Source organism: Oncorhynchus keta, chromosome 12 (assembly GCF_023373465.1).
Source record: "Oncorhynchus keta strain PuntledgeMale-10-30-2019 chromosome 12, Oket_V2, whole genome shotgun sequence".
Lineage (NCBI taxonomy): Eukaryota > Metazoa > Chordata > Actinopteri > Salmoniformes > Salmonidae > Oncorhynchus > Oncorhynchus keta.
In genome coordinates this window covers 54169810-54187250 of record NC_068432.1, presented here as the reverse complement: position 1 = coordinate 54187250, position 17441 = coordinate 54169810, and the positions used below count along the sequence as shown (strand labels likewise).

Below are 17441 nucleotides of genomic sequence, written 5' to 3'. Positions count from 1 at the left end.
GTAGTGGAGGAGAGGAGGTGGGCAGGGGGTAGTGGAGGAGGTGGGCAGGGGGTAGTGGAGGAGAGGAGGTGGGCAGGGGGTAGTGGAGGAGGTGGGCAGGGGGTAGTGGAGGAGAGGAGGTGGGCAGGGGGTAGTGGAGGAGGTGGGCAGGGGGTAGTGGAGGAGAGGAGGTGGGCAGGGGGTAGTGGAGGAGGTGGGCAGGGGGTAGTGGAGGAGAGGAGGTGGGCAGGGGGTATTGGAGGAGAGGAGGTGGGCGGGGGGTAGTGGAGGAGAGGAGGTGGGTAGGGTGTAGTGGAGGGGAGGAGGTGGGCAGGGGTTAGTGGAGGAGAGGAGGTGGGCAGGGGGTAGTGAAGGGGAGGAGGTGGGCAGGGGGTAGTGGAGGAGGTGGGCAGGGGGTAGTGGAGGAGAGGAGGTAGTGTGTGGTAAGAGTGGCAGAGAGAGGGTCCTAACTCTCCAGAATGAGACTTGGCAGGAGTAGCCACAGCCCTCAGCCCCGCAGGCCCTCAAGCTCTCAGCCCCCGGCCCTCAGCCCCCGGCCCTCCGCTCTCAGCCCTCAGCTCTCAGCCCTCAGCCCCCGGCCCTCAGCCCCCGGCCCTCCGCTCTCAGCCCTCCGCTCTCAGCCCTCCGCTCTCAGCCCTCCGCTCTCAGCCCCCGGCCCTCCGCTCTCAGCCCTCCGCTCTCAGCCCTCAGCTCTCAGCCCCGGCTCTCAGCCCCCGGCCCTCTGCTCTCAGCCCTCCGCTCTCAGCCCTCAGCCCTCAGCTCTCAGCCCTCAGCTCTCAGCCCCCAGCTCTCAGCCCTCCGCTCTCAGCCCTCAGCTCTCAGCCCTCAGCTCTCAGCCCTCAGCTTCAGCCCTCAGCTCTCAGCCCCCAGCTCTCAGCCCCCGGCCCTCCGCTCTCAGCCCTCAGCTCTCAGCCCCCAGCTCTCAGCCCCCGGCCCTCCGCTCTCAGCCCTCCGCTCTCAGCCCTCAGCTCTCAGCCCCCAGCTCTCAGCCCCCGGCCCTCCGCTCTCAGCCCTCCGCTCTCAGCCCTCAGCTCTCAGCCCCCGGTCCTCTGCTCTCAGCCCTCCGCTCTCAGCCCTCAGATCTCAGCCCTCAGCTCTCAGCCCCCAGCTCTCAGCCCTCCGCTCTCAGCCCTCCGCTCTCAGCCCTCAGCTCTCAGCCCTCAGCTCTCAGCCCTCAGCTCTCAGCCCTCAGCTCTCAGCCCCCGGCCCTCCGCTCTCAGCCCTCAGCTCTCAGCCCTCCGCTCTCAGCCCTCCGCTCTCAGCCCTCAGCGCCCTCCGCTCAGCCCTCAGCCCTCAGCTCTCAGGCCTCAGCTCTCAGCCCCCAGCTCTCAGCCCTCCGCTCTCAGCCCTCCGCTCTCAGCCCTCAGCTCTCAGCCCCCAGCTCTCAGCCCCCGGCCCTCAGCTCTCAGCCCTCCGCTCTCAGCCCTCCGCTCTCAGCCCTCCGCTCTCAGCCCCCAGCTCTCAGCTCTCAGCCCCCAGCTCTCAGCCCCCGGCCCTCCGCTCTCAGCCCTCAGCTCTCAGCCCTCCGCTCTCAGCCCTCCGCTCTCAGCCCTCCGCTCTCAGCCCTCCGCTCTCAGCCCTCCGCTCTCAGCCCTCAGCTCTCAGCCCCCAGCTCTCAGCCCCCGGCCCTCCGCTCTCAGCCCTCAGCTCTCAGCCCTCAGCTCTCAGCCCCCGGCCCTCCGCCCTCAGCCCTCCGCTCTCAGCCCTCAGCTCTCAGCCCCCAGCTCTCAGCCCCCGGCCCTCTGCTCTCAGCCCTCCGCTCTCAGCCCTCAGCTCTCAGCCCCCAGCTCTCAGCCCTCCGCTCTCAGCCCTCAGCTCTCAGCCCTCAGCTCTCAGCCCCCGGCCCTCCGCTCTCAGCCCTCAGCTCTCAGCCCTCAGCTCTCAGCCCTCAGCCCCCGGCCCTCCGCTCTCAGCCCTCCGCTCTCAGCCCTCAGCTCTCAGCCCTCAGCCCTCAGCTCTCAGCCCTCCGCTCTCAGCCCTCAGCTCTCAGCCCTCAGCTCTCAGCCCCAGCTCTCAGCCCTCCGCTCTCAGCCCTCCGCTCTCAGCCCTCAGCTCTCAGCCCTCAGCTCTCAGCCCTCAGCTCTCAGCCCCCAGCTCTCAGCCCCCGGCCCTCAGCTCTCAGCCCTCCGCTCTCAGCCCTCCGCTCTCAGCCCTCCGCTCTCAGCCCCCAGCTCTCAGCTCTCAGCCCCCAGCTCTCAGCCCCCGGCCCTCCGCTCTCAGCCCTCCGCTCTCAGCCCTCCGCTCTCAGCCCTCCGCTCTCAGCCCTCCGCTCTCAGCCCTCCGCTCTCAGCCCTCCGCTCTCAGCCCTCAGCTCTCAGCCCTCCGCTCTCAGCCCTCCGCTCTCAGCCCCCGGCCCTCCGCTCTCAGCCCTCCGCTCTCAGCCCTCCGCTCTCAGCCCTCAGCTCTCAGCCCTCCGCTCTCAGCCCCCGGCTCTCAGCCCTCCGCTATCAGCCCTCCGCTCTCAGCCCTCAGCTCTCAGCCCTCAGCTCTCGTAGCTCCTTCAACATGAACCCTCTTTACCCTCTTTAAACCTGCTCAGTTTCCAAGTCTCAGTTAAATGAACCAAAACAAGTGGATTTCTGAATTTCAACCCTAAAACTGAGAACATTGCCGTACGAATCCCAGCCAACAGAGGTCGGAGGTCAAAGAGAAGGACTACAATACATCCAGCCAACAGAGGTCGCAGGTCAAAGAGAAGGACTACAATACATCCAGCCAACAGAGGTCGCAGGTCAAAGAGAAGGACTACAATACATCCAGCCAACAGAGGTCGCAGGTCAAAGAGAAGGACTACGATACATCCAGCCAACAGAGGTCGGAGGTCAAAGAGAAGGACTATGATACATCCAGCCAACAGATGTCGGAGGTCAAAGAGAAGGACTCCAATACATCCAGCCAACAGAAGTCGGAAGGTCAAAGAGAAGGACTACAATACATCCAGCCAACAGAAGTCGGAAGGTCAAAGAGAAGGACTACAATACATCCAGCCAACAGAAGTCGGAAGGTCAAAGAGAAGGACTACAATACATCCAGCCAACAGATGTCGGAAGGTCAAAGAGAAGGACTACGATACATCCAGCCAATAGAGGTCGGAAGGTCAAAGAGAAGGACTACGATACATCCAGCCAACAGAGGTCGGAAGGTCAAAGAGAAGGACTACAATACATCCAGCCAACAGAGGTCGGAAGGTCAAAGACAAGGACTTCAATACATTCAGCCAACAGAGGTCGCAGGTCAAAGAGAAGGACTACGATACATCCAGCCAACAGAGGTCGGAAGGTCAAAGAGAAGGACTACGATACATCCAGCCAACAGAGGTCGGAAGGTCAAAGAGAAGGACTACGATACATCCAGCCAATAGAGGTCGGAAGGTCAAAGAGAAGGACTACGATACATCCAGCCAACAGAGGTCGGAAGGTCAAAGAGAAGGACTACGATACATCCAGCCAATAGAGGTCGGAAGGTCAAAAGAGAAGGACTACGATACATCCAGCCAATAGAGGTCGGAAGGTCAAAGAGAAGGACTACGATACATCCAGCCAACAGAGGTCGGAAGGTCAAAAGAGAAGGACTACGATACATCCAGCCAATAGAGGTCGGAAGGTCAAAGAGAAGGACTACATTACACTACTGTTAACCAGAGCCCTATGGAACCCTGTTCCCTATATAGTGCACTACTTTAGACCAGAGCACATAGGGAGTAGGTTGCGATTTGGGGTGTAGATGTATGACTTCAGGCCTTGGAGAAGTGTTTTACCACCGCCCCAGGGAGTGAAGGAGAGAGAGAGGAGATATACAGTCTGCTCATGTAAAGATGATTCACTTTTCATAGCTCTATACTGAATCAATCAATGGTCAAGTGGGCCCAATCATTAGAAAGGCAAACCACTACATTATTCTAGGCTTAAACACAACAACCTAGAAATCATGATCCTTTCCCATCATATCTGACATTTAGAAGAGGGTAGTAGAACTCAGGGTGCAATCAACATCCCCATTTGTTTTTGTATTTATTCAGGATCCCCATTAGTTCCTGCCAAGGCAGCAGCTACTCTTCCTGGGGTTTATTAGGGATCCCCATTAGGTTGCCTTGGCAGCAGCTACTCTTCCTGGGGTTTATTATGGATCCCCATTAGTTCCTGCCAAGGCAGCAGCTACTCTTCCTGGGGTTTATTATGGATCCCCATAAGTTCCTGCCAAGCCAGCAGCTACTCTTCCTGTGGTTTATTATGGATCCCCATTAGTTCCTGCCAAGGCAGCAGCTACTCTTCCTGGGGTTTATTATGGATCCCCATTAGTTCCTGCCAAGGCAGCAGCTACTCTTCCTGGGGTTTATTATGGATCCCCATTAGTTCCTGCCAAGGCAGCAGCTACTCTTCCTGGGGTTTATTATGGATCCCCATAAGTTCCTGCCAAGGCAGCAGCTACTCTTCCTGGGGTTTATTATGGATCCCCATTAGTTCCTGCCAAGGCAGCAGCTACTCTTCCTGGGGTTTATTATGGATCCCCATTAGTTCCTCCCAAGGCAGCAGCTACTCTTCCTGGGGTTTATTATGGATCCCCATTAGTTCCTGCCAAGGCAGCAGCTACTCTTCCTGGGGTTTATTATGGATCCCCATTAGTTCCTGCCAAGGCAGCAGCTACTCTTCCTGGGGTTTATTATGGATCCCCATTAGTTCCTGCCAAGGCAGCAGCTACTCTTCCTGTTGTCCAGCAGATAATAGCACATCATCATGATCATCACCCTCCTCATCATCCTCACTGACCTGCTCCGAAGGCGAAGAAGAAGCTGTTGTCAGGGTGTTCTTCCATCAGAGTCTTAACCCTGTTCCCCATCCTGTCGTTCCTCTTGTAGATCAGTTCCTGTCTGAAGTAGCTGTCTATCTCCTGGGCCGTTATCTGTTCGCTGGGGCGCAGGGTCACGTTGTTGAAGTTGGGGACCTGCAGAGGGATGATTTGCATTGTCATAATGGACATATTACACTCTAGTAAGCACAACATAATGATTACATTTTAGCTGCTCAGGGTAGGGACAGGGTAGGGACAGGGTTAGGACAGGGTAGGGACAGGGTAGGGACAGGGTTAGGACAGGGTGGGGACAGGGTTAGGGACAGGGTAGGGACAGGGACAGGGTAGGGACAGGGTTAGGACAGGGTAGGGACAGGGTTAGGACAGGGTAGGGACAGGGTAGGGACAGGGTTTGGACAGGGTTAGGACAGGTTAAAGGCGGGTTAGGACAAAGTCGGACAGGGTTAGGACAGGGTAGGGACAGGGTTAGGACAGGATAGGGACAGGGTGGGGACAGGGTAGGACAGGGTGGGGACAGGGTTAGGTCAGGGTTAGGACAGGATAGGGACAGGGTGGGGACAGGGTAGGACAGGGTGGGGACAGGGTTAGGTCAGGGTTAGGACAGGGTTAGGACAGGGTTAGGACAGGGTTAGGACAGGGTTAGGGACAGGGTAAGGGCAGGGTTGGACAGGGTTAGGACAGGGATAGGACAGAGTAGGGACAGGGTAGGGACAGGGATAGGACAGGTTTACGACAGGGTAGGGACAGGGTTATGACAGGATAAGGGTTAGAGCTCAGGGTTTGGGGTTATGGGTCAGGGGTTGGGGTCAGGGATAGAGGTTAGGGTCAGAGGTAAGGACATGGTTAGAGGTCTGAATTAAAGGGTCAGAGGTCAGAGGTTGGGGTCAGGGTGGTTGTAACTGACCTGAGAGGTGTCGTGGTTGAAGATGATGGAGTTGAGGTCTCCACAATTGTAGTGTTAGGGTCATTAGTGTTAGGGGGACATTAGTGTTCGGGTTGTTAGTGTTCGGGTCGTTAGTGTTCGAGGTTGTTATTGTTAGGGGTCATTAGTGTTAGGGGTCATTAGTGTTAGGGGTCATTAGTGTTAGGGGTCGTTAGTGTTAGGGGTTGTTAGTGTTAGGGGTTAGGAGTAACGGGGTCAGGGTGGTCGTAACTGACCTGAGAGGTGTCGTGGTTAAAGATGATGGAGTTGAGGTCTCCACAGTTGTAGTGCTTGATGAGGTCCTCAGTGGTATAGGAGCCCTGCAGACTGCCTGCTCTCACACTCTCCTGCTGTACAAGGGTCTGGTTCAGGGCAAAGATCACCTGGAGATGAGGAAGATATGCACATTGACTACATTAAACAATTATAAGAGGTAGGGAATCACATTTACTACATGAATCAATAATAAGAGGTAGGGAATCACATTGACATTCATTGACAATCACACTACATTAATCAATAAAAAAGGCTTTCCTAACACTACCCCCTCCCCTAACACTACCCCCTACCCTAACACTACCCCCCTAACACTACCCCCTACCCTAACACTACCCCCTCTAACACTACCCCCCCCTAACACTACCCCCTACCCTAACACTACCCCCCCTAACACTACCCCCTCTAACACTACCCCCTCCCCTAACACTACCCCCTCCCTAACACTACCCCCTCTAACACTACCCCCTCCCTAACACTACCCCCTCTAACACTACCCCCTCCCTAACACTACCCCCTAACACTACCCCCTACCCTAACACTACCCCCTCTAACACTACCCCCTCCCCTAACACTACCCCCTCTAACACTACCCCTCCCCGAACACTTACCCCCTCTAACACTACCCCCTCCCCTAACACTACCCCCCTAACACTACCCCCCTAACACTACCCCCTCCACTAACACTACCCCCCTAACACTACCCCCACTCCCCTAACACTCCCTAACACTACCCCCTCCCCTAACGCTACCCCACTCCCCTAACACTACCCCCCTAACACTTCCCCACTCCCCTAACACTACCCCCTCCCTAACACTACCCACTCTAACACTACCCCTCTCCCCTAACACTACCCCCTAACACTACCCCCTCCCCTAACACTACCCCTCCCCTAACACCACCCCCTCCCCCTAACACTACCCCCCTAACACTACACCCCCCTAACACTACCCCCTCTCCTAACACTACCCCCCACCCCACTAGTGCACAATAACACTTAGGCTTCTCCTTCAAATGTATACATACTATATACATGTATGGACACAGTATATTTACAATAGTTATCTTTTCATTGCTTTTAGTCCCACCTTTCAGCTCCCCTCAACCCCCTCCCATCTATCTCTGAACACCATCCAGTCCTTCAGCTCCCCTCAACCCCTCCCATCTATCTCTGAACACCATCCAGTCCTTTAGCTCCCCTCAACCCCTCCCATCTCTCTCTGAACACCATCCAGTCCTTCAGCTCCCCTCAACCCCTCCCATCTATCTCTGAACACCATCCAGTCATTCAGCTCCCCTCAACCCCTCCCATCTATCTCTGAACACCATCCAGTCCTTCAGCTCCCCTCAACCCCTCCCATCTATCTCTGAACACCATCCAGTCCTTCAGCTCCCCTCAACCCCTCCCATCAATCTCTGAACACCATCCAGTCCCATCCTTTAGCTCCCCTCAACCCCTCCCATCTATCTCTGAACACCATCCAGTCCTTCAGCTCCCCTCAACCCCTCCCATCTATCTCTGATCACCATCCAGTCCTTCAGCTCCCCTCAACCCCTCCCATCTATCTCTGATCACCATCCAGTCCTTCAGCTCCCCTCAACCCCTCCCATCTATCTCTGAACACCATCCAGTCCCATCCTTCAGTTCCCCTCAACCCCTCCCATCTATCTCTGAACACCATCCAGTCCCATCTTCAGCTCCCCTCAACCCCTCCCATCTATCTCTGAACACCACCCAGTCCCATCTTCAGCTCCCCTCAACCCCTCCCATCTATCTCTGAACACCACCCAGTCCTTCAGCTCCCCTCAACCCCTCCCATCTATCTCTGAACACCATCCAGTCCCATCTTCAGCTCCCCTCAACCCCTCCCATCTATCTCTGATCACCACCCAGTCCTTCAGCTCCCCTCAACCCCTCCCATCTATCTCTGAACACCATCCAGTCCCATCCTTCAGCTCCTCTTTTCCAACTGTGCTGTGTTGAACCTTTCCATGCTTATAGATACTAATTCAATATATACATTTATTTTGCTACGAGTATTATTATATTGTAGATCGATTGACTTTTCAGATCACCCAGCAGTGCTATCTGCAGAGTTAGCTCACGGTACAGTAAATGTTGCAATACTTCAGCCATTCCTGAACCTGCGACCAAAAACAAGCTACATATGGACAATACTAATACAAGTGAACTAATGACTCTGTCTCTTCGCAGCAAAATCTGCAGAGCTGGAATGGTTGGTTTCCCCAATATATATATATATATATATATATATATATATATATATATATATATATATATATATAAACATTTTATTGGCTGCAAGAATTTTGTATAATAATTGAAAAGTGAAAAACTCAAAGTTTGAATTGAAAAAACGTCAAAGATCACAGTTGTATAATTGAATAAGCTGGTTACATCTTGAGGACACTGTAACGGCATTCCTCCTCTTCTTCTGAGGAAGAGTAGCACGGATCGGTCCAATACGCAGCGTGGTAAGTGTCCGCGATACTTTTATAATAACTGAACACGACTCAATACGAAAATAACAAAGTGAATGGAAACGAAAACCGAAACAGAACGGTGACACAAACAACAAAACAGAAAACAATTACCCACAAAACACAGGTGGGGAAAGGCTGCCTAAGTCTGGTTCTCAATCAGAGACAACTAACGACACCCTGCCATGAAACACAGGTGGGGAAAGGCTGCCTAAGTCTGGTTCTCAATCAGAGACAACTAACGACACCCTGCCATGAAACACAGGTGGGGAAAGGCTGCCTAAGTCTGGTTCTCAATCAGAGACAACTAACGACACCCTGCCACGAAACACAGGTGGGGAAAGGCTGCCTAAGTCTGGTTCTCAATCAGAGACAACTAACGACACCCTGCCACGAAACACAGGTGGGGAAAGGCTGCCTAAGTCTGGTTCTCAATCAGAGACAACTAACGACACCCTGCCACGAAACACAGGTGGGGAAAGGCTGCCTAAGTCTGGTTCTCAATCAGAGACAACTAACGACACCCTGCCACGAAACACAGGTGGGGAAAGGCTGCCTAAGTCTGGTTCTCAATCAGAGACAACTAACGACACCCCGCCACGAAACACAGGTGGGGAAAGGCTGCCTAAGTCTGGTTCTCAATCAGAGACAACTAACGACACCCCGCCACGAAACACAGGTGGGGAAAGGCTGCCTAAGTATGGTTCTCAATCAGAGACAACTAACGACACCCTGCCACAAAACACAGGTGGGGAAAGGCTGCCTAAGTCTGGTTCTCAATCAGAGACAACTAACGACACCCTGCCATGAAACACAGGTGGGGAAAGGCTGCCTAAGTCTGGTTCTCAATCAGAGACAACTAACGACACCTGCCACAAAACACAGGTGGGGAAAGGCTGCCTAAGTCTGGTTCTCAATCAGAGACAACTAACGACACCCTGCCATGAAACACAGGTGGGGAAAGGCTGCCTAAGTCTGGTTCTCAATCAGAGACAACTAACGACACCCTGCCACGAAACACAGGTGGGGAAAGGCTGCCTAAGTCTGGTTCTCAATCAGAGACAACTAACGACACCCTGCCATGAAACACAGGTGGGGAAAGGCTGCCTAAGTCTGGTTCTCAATCAGAGACAACTAACGACACCCTGCCATGAAACACAGGTGGGGAAAGGCTGCCTAAGTCTGGTTCTCAATCAGAGACAACTAACGACACCATGCCATGAAACACAGGTGGGGAAAGGCTGCCTAAGTGTGGTTCTCAATCAGAGACAACTAACGACACCCTGCTATAAAACACTGGGGGGGAAAAGCTGCCTAAGTCTGGTTCTCAATCAGAGACAACTAACGACACCCTGCCATGAAACACAGGTGGGGAAAGGCTGCCTAAGTCTGGTTCTCAATCAGAGACAACTAACGACACCTGCCACAAAACACAGGTGGGGAAAGGCTGCCTAAGTCTGGTTCTCAATCAGAGACAACTAACGACACCCTGCCATGAAACACAGGTGGGGAAAGGCTGCCTAAGTCTGGTTCTCAATCAGAGACAACTAACGACACCCTGCCACAAAACACAGGTGGGGAAAGGCTGCCTAAGTCTGGTTCTCTATCAGAGACAACTAACGACACCCTGCCATGAAACACAGGTGGGGAAAGGCTGCCTAAGTCTGGTTCTCAATCAGAGACAACAAACGACACCCTCCCATGAAACACAGGTGGGGAAAGGCTGCCCAAGTCTGGTTCTCAATCAGAGACAACTAACGACACCATGCCATGAAACACAGGTGGGGAAAGGCTGCCTAAGTGTGGTTCTCAATCAGAGACAACTAACGACACCCTGCCACAAAACACAGGTGGGGAAAGGCTGCCTAAGTCTGGTTCTCAATCAGAGACAACTAACGACACCCTGCCACGAAACACAGGTGGGGAAAGGCTGCCTAAGTCTGGTTCTCAATCAGAGACAACTAACGACACCCTGCCATGAAACACAGGTGGGGAAAGGCTGCCTAAGTCTGGTTCTCAATCAGAGACAACTAACGACACCCTGCCATGAAACACAGGTGGGGAAAGGCTGCCTAAGTCTGGTTCTCAATCAGAGACAACTAACGACACCCTGCCACGAAATACAGGTGGGGAAAGGCTGCCTAAGTCTGGTTCTCAATCAGAGACAACTAACGACACCCTGCCACGAAACACAGGTGGGGAAAGGCTGCCTAAGTCTGGTTCTCAATCAGAGACAACTAACGACACCCTGCCACGAAACACAGGTGGGGAAAGGCTGCCTAAGTCTGGTTCTCAATCAGAGACAACTAACGACACCCTGCCACGAAACACAGGTGGGGAAAGGCTGCCTAAGTCTGGTTCTCAATCAGAGACAACTAACGACACCCTGCCACGAAACACAGGTGGGGAAAGGCTGCCTAAGTCTGGTTCTCAATCAGAGACAACTAACGACACCCCGCCACGAAACACAGGTGGGGAAAGGCTGCCTAAGTCTGGTTCTCAATCAGAGACAACTAACGACACCCTGCCATGAAACACAGGTGGGGAAAGGCTGCCTAAGTCTGGTTCTCAATCAGAGACAACTAACGACACCCTGCCACGAAACACAGGTGGGGAAAGGCTGCCTAAGTCTGGTTCTCAATCAGAGACAACTAACGACACCCTGCCACGAAACACAGGTGGGGAAAGGCTGCCTAAGTCTGGTTCTCAATCAGAGACAACTAACGACACCCTGCCACGAAACACAGGTGGGGAAAGGCTGCCTAAGTCTGGTTCTCAATCAGAGACAACTAACGACACCCTGCCACAAAACACAGGTGGGGAAAGGCTGCCTAAGTCTGGTTCTCAATCAGAGACAACTAACGACACCCTGCCACAAAACACAGGTGGGGAAAGGCTGCCTAAGTCTGGTTCTCAATCAGAGACAACTAACGACACCCTGCCATGAAACACAGGTGGGGAAAGGCTGCCTAAGTCTGGTTCTCAATCAGAGACAACTAACGACACCCTGCCACAAAACACAGGTGGGGAAAGGCTGCCTAAGTCTGGTTCTCAATCAGAGACAACTAACGACACCCTGCCATGAAACACAGGTGGGGAAAGGCTGCCTAAGTCTGGTTCTCAATCAGAGACAACTAACGACACCTGCCACAAAACACAGGTGGGGAAAGGCTGCCTAAGTCTGGTTCTCAATCAGAGACAACTAACGACACCCTGCCACGAAACACAGGTGGGGAAAGGCTGCCTAAGTCTGGTTCTCAATCAGAGACAACTAACGACACCCTGCCACGAAACACAGGTGGGGAAAGGCTGCCTAAGTCTGGTTCTCAATCAGAGACAACTAACGACACCCTGCCACGAAACACAGGTGGGGAAAGGCTGCCTAAGTCTGGTTCTCAATCAGAGACAACTAACGACACCATGCCATGAAACACAGGTGGGGAAAGGCTGCCTAAGTCTGGTTCTCAATCAGAGACAACGAACGACACCCTGCCACGAAACACAGGTGGGGAAAGGCTGCCTAAGTCTGGTTCTCAATCAGAGACAACTAACGACACCCTGCCACGAAACACAGGTGGGGAAAGGCTGCCTAAGTCTGGTTCTCAATCAGAGACAACTAACGACACCCTGCCACGAAACACAGGTGGGGAAAGGCTGCCTAAGTCTGGTTCTCAATCAGAGACAACTAACGACACCCTGCCATGAAACACAGGTGGGGAAAGGCTGCCTAAGTCTGGTTCTCAATACGAGACAACTAACGACACCCTGCCACGAAACACAGGTGGGGAAAGGCTGCCTAAGTCTGGTTCTCAATACGAGACAACTAACGACACCCTGCCACGAAACACAGGTGGGGAAAGGCTGCCTAAGTCTGGTTCTCAATCAGAGACAACTAACGACACCCTGCCACGAAACACAGGTGGGGAAAGGCTGCCTAAGTCTGGTTCTCAATCAGAGACAACTAACGACACCCTGCCACGAAACACAGGTGGGGAAAGGCTGCCTAAGTCTGGTTCTCAATCAGAGACAACTAACGACACCCTGCCACGAAACACAGGTGGGGAAAGGCTGCCTAAGTATGGTTCTCAATCAGAGACAACTAACGACACCCTGCCACGAAACACAGGTGGGGAAAGGCTGCCTAAGTATGGTTCTCAATCAGAGACAACTAACGACACCCTGCCACGAAACACAGGTGGGGAAAGGCTGCCTAAGTATGGTTCTCAATCAGAGACAACTAACGACACCCTGCCACAAAACACAGGTGGGGAAAGGCTGCCTAAGTATGGTTCTCAATCAGAGACAACTAACGACACCCTGCCACAAAACACAGGTGGGGAAAGGCTGCCTAAGTATGGTTCTCAATCAGAGACAACTAACAACACCCTGCCACAAAACACAGGTGGGGAAAGGCTGCCTAAGTCTGGTTCTCAATCAGAGACAACTAACGACACCCTGCCACGAAACACAGGTGGGGAAAGGCTGCCTAAGTCTGGTTCTCAATCAGAGACAACTAACGACACCCTGCCACGAAACACAGGTGGGGAAAGGCTGCCTAAGTCTGGTTCTCAATCAGAGACAACTAACGACACCCTGCCACGAAACACAGGTGGGGAAAGGCTGCCTAAGTATGGTTCTCAATCAGAGACAACTAACGACACCCTGCCACAAAACACAGGTGGGAAAAGGCTGCCTAAGTATGGTTCTCAATCAGAGACAACTAACGACACCCTGCCACAAAACACAGGTGGGGAAAGGCTGCCTAAGTATGGTTCTCAATCAGAGACAACTAACGACACCCTGCCACAAAACACAGGTGGGGAAAGGCTGCCTAAGTATGGTTCTCAATCAGAGACAACTAACGACACCCTGCCACAAAACACAGGTGGGGAAAGGCTGCCTAAGTATGGTTCTCAATCAGAGACAACTAACGACACCCTGCCACAAAACACAGGTGGGGAAAGGCTGCCTAAGTATGGTTCTCAATCAGAGACAATTAATGACACCCTGCCACAAAACACAGGTGGGGAAAGGCTGCCTAAGTCTGGTTCTCAATCAGAGACAACTAACGACACCCTGCCATGAAACACAGGTGGGGAAAGGCTGCCTAAGTCTGGTTCTCAATACGAGACAACTAACGACACCCTGCCACGAAACACAGGTGGGGAAAGGCTGCCTAAGTCTGGTTCTCAATCAGAGACAACTAACGACACCCTGCCACGAAATACAGGTGGGGAAAGGCTGCCTAAGTCTGGTTCTCAATCAGAGACAACTAACGACACCCTGCCACGAAACACAGGTGGGGAAAGGCTGCCTAAGTCTGGTTCTCAATCAGAGACAACTAACGACACCCTGCCACGAAACACAGGTGGGGAAAGGCTGCCTAAGTCTGGTTCTCAATCAGAGACAACTAACGACACCCTGCCACGAAACACAGGTGGGGAAAGGCTGCCTAAGTCTGGTTCTCAATCAGAGACAACTAACGACACCCTGCCACGAAACACAGGTGGGGAAAGGCTGCCTAAGTCTGGTTCTCAATCAGAGACAACTAACGACACCCCGCCACGAAACACAGGTGGGGAAAGGCTGCCTAAGTCTGGTTCTCAATCAGAGACAACTAACGACACCCTGCCATGAAACACAGGTGGGGAAAGGCTGCCTAAGTCTGGTTCTCAATCAGAGACAACTAACGACACCCTGCCACGAAACACAGGTGGGGAAAGGCTGCCTAAGTCTGGTTCTCAATCAGAGACAACTAACGACACCCTGCCACGAAACACAGGTGGGGAAAGGCTGCCTAAGTCTGGTTCTCAATCAGAGACAACTAACGACACCCTGCCACGAAACACAGGTGGGGAAAGGCTGCCTAAGTCTGGTTCTCAATCAGAGACAACTAACGACACCCTGCCACAAAACACAGGTGGGGAAAGGCTGCCTAAGTCTGGTTCTCAATCAGAGACAACTAACGACACCCTGCCACAAAACACAGGTGGGGAAAGGCTGCCTAAGTCTGGTTCTCAATCAGAGACAACTAACGACACCCTGCCATGAAACACAGGTGGGGAAAGGCTGCCTAAGTCTGGTTCTCAATCAGAGACAACTAACGACACCCTGCCACAAAACACAGGTGGGGAAAGGCTGCCTAAGTCTGGTTCTCAATCAGAGACAACTAACGACACCCTGCCATGAAACACAGGTGGGGAAAGGCTGCCTAAGTCTGGTTCTCAATCAGAGACAACTAACGACACCTGCCACAAAACACAGGTGGGGAAAGGCTGCCTAAGTCTGGTTCTCAATCAGAGACAACTAACGACACCCTGCCACGAAACACAGGTGGGGAAAGGCTGCCTAAGTCTGGTTCTCAATCAGAGACAACTAACGACACCCTGCCACGAAACACAGGTGGGGAAAGGCTGCCTAAGTCTGGTTCTCAATCAGAGACAACTAACGACACCCTGCCACGAAACACAGGTGGGGAAAGGCTGCCTAAGTCTGGTTCTCAATCAGAGACAACGAACGACACCCTGCCACGAAACACAGGTGGGGAAAGGCTGCCTAAGTCTGGTTCTCAATCAGAGACAACTAACGACACCCTGCCACGAAACACAGGTGGGGAAAGGCTGCCTAAGTCTGGTTCTCAATCAGAGACAACTAACGACACCCTGCCACGAAACACAGGTGGGGAAAGGCTGCCTAAGTCTGGTTCTCAATCAGAGACAACTAACGACACCCTGCCATGAAACACAGGTGGGGAAAGGCTGCCTAAGTCTGGTTCTCAATACGAGACAACTAACGACACCCTGCCACGAAACACAGGTGGGGAAAGGCTGCCTAAGTCTGGTTCTCAATACGAGACAACTAACGACACCCTGCCACGAAACACAGGTGGGGAAAGGCTGCCTAAGTCTGGTTCTCAATCAGAGACAACTAACGACACCCTGCCACGAAACACAGGTGGGGAAAGGCTGCCTAAGTCTGGTTCTCAATCAGAGACAACTAACGACACCCTGCCACGAAACACAGGTGGGGAAAGGCTGCCTAAGTCTGGTTCTCAATCAGAGACAACTAACGACACCCTGCCACGAAACACAGGTGGGGAAAGGCTGCCTAAGTATGGTTCTCAATCAGAGACAACTAACGACACCCTGCCACGAAACACAGGTGGGGAAAGGCTGCCTAAGTATGGTTCTCAATCAGAGACAACTAACGACACCCTGCCACGAAACACAGGTGGGGAAAGGCTGCCTAAGTATGGTTCTCAATCAGAGACAACTAACGACACCCTGCCACAAAACACAGGTGGGGAAAGGCTGCCTAAGTATGGTTCTCAATCAGAGACAACTAACGACACCCTGCCACAAAACACAGGTGGGGAAAGGCTGCCTAAGTATGGTTCTCAATCAGAGACAACTAACAACACCCTGCCACAAAACACAGGTGGGGAAAGGCTGCCTAAGTCTGGTTCTCAATCAGAGACAACTAACGACACCCTGCCACGAAACACAGGTGGGGAAAGGCTGCCTAAGTCTGGTTCTCAATCAGAGACAACTAACGACACCCTGCCACGAAACACAGGTGGGGAAAGGCTGCCTAAGTCTGGTTCTCAATCAGAGACAACTAACGACACCCTGCCACGAAACACAGGTGGGGAAAGGCTGCCTAAGTATGGTTCTCAATCAGAGACAACTAACGACACCCTGCCACAAAACACAGGTGGGAAAAGGCTGCCTAAGTATGGTTCTCAATCAGAGACAACTAACGACACCCTGCCACAAAACACAGGTGGGGAAAGGCTGCCTAAGTATGGTTCTCAATCAGAGACAACTAACGACACCCTGCCACAAAACACAGGTGGGGAAAGGCTGCCTAAGTATGGTTCTCAATCAGAGACAACTAACGACACCCTGCCACAAAACACAGGTGGGGAAAGGCTGCCTAAGTATGGTTCTCAATCAGAGACAACTAACGACACCCTGCCACAAAACACAGGTGGGGAAAGGCTGCCTAAGTATGGTTCTCAATCAGAGACAATTAATGACACCCTGCCACAAAACACAGGTGGGGAAAGGCTGCCTAAGTCTGGTTCTCAATCAGAGACAACTAACGACACCCTGCCATGAAACACAGGTGGGGAAAGGCTGCCTAAGTCTGGTTCTCAATACGAGACAACTAACGACACCCTGCCACGAAACACAGGTGGGGAAAGGCTGCCTAAGTCTGGTTCTCAATACGAGACAACTAACGACACCCTGCCACGAAACACAGGTGGGGAAAGGCTGCCTAAGTCTGGTTCTCAATACGAGACAACTAACGACACCCTGCCACGAAACACAGGTGGGGAAAGGCTGCCTAAGTATGGTTCTCAATCAGAGACAACTAACGACACCTGCCACGAAACACAGGTGGGGAAAGGCTGCCTAAGTATGGTTCTCAATCAGAGACAACTAACGACACCCTGCCACGAAACACAGGTGGGAAAAGGCTGCCTAAGTATGGTTCTCAATCAGAGACAACTAACGACACCTGCCACGAAACACAGGTGGGGAAAGGCTGCCTAAGTATGGTTCTCAATACGAGACAACTAACGACACCCTACCACAAAACACAGGTGGGGAAAGGCTGCCTAAGTATGGTTCTCAATCAGAGACAACTAACGACACCTGCCACAAAACACAGGTGGGGAAAGGCTGCCTAAGTCTGGTTCTCAATCAGAGACAACTAACGACACCCTGCCACAAAACACAGGTGGGGAAAGGCTGCCTAAGTATGGTTCTCAATCAGAGACAACTAACGACACCTGCCACAAAACACAGGTGGGGAAAGGCTGCCTAAGTCTGGTTCTCAATCAGAGACAACTAACGACACCCTGCCACAAAACACAGGTGGGGAAAGGCTGCCTAAGTATGGTTCTCAATCAGAGACAACTAACGA

The 17441-nt window shown here is 52.9% G+C and overlaps 1 protein-coding gene across 1 annotated transcript in view; it reads right to left on the bottom strand.

Moving 5' to 3' along the window:
* Positions 1-17441, bottom strand: part of trabd2a (TraB domain containing 2A) — a 123158-nt gene that overhangs the window by 47267 nt on the left and 58450 nt on the right. Inside the window, exons 3-4 of the mRNA XM_052458626.1 lie at positions 5968-6114; positions 4767-4941 (exon numbers count right to left, since the gene is read on the bottom strand). Of these exons, the coding sequence (XP_052314586.1) occupies positions 4767-4941; positions 5968-6114 (322 nt within the window). The remainder of the gene's footprint in view (positions 1-4766; positions 4942-5967; positions 6115-17441) is intronic.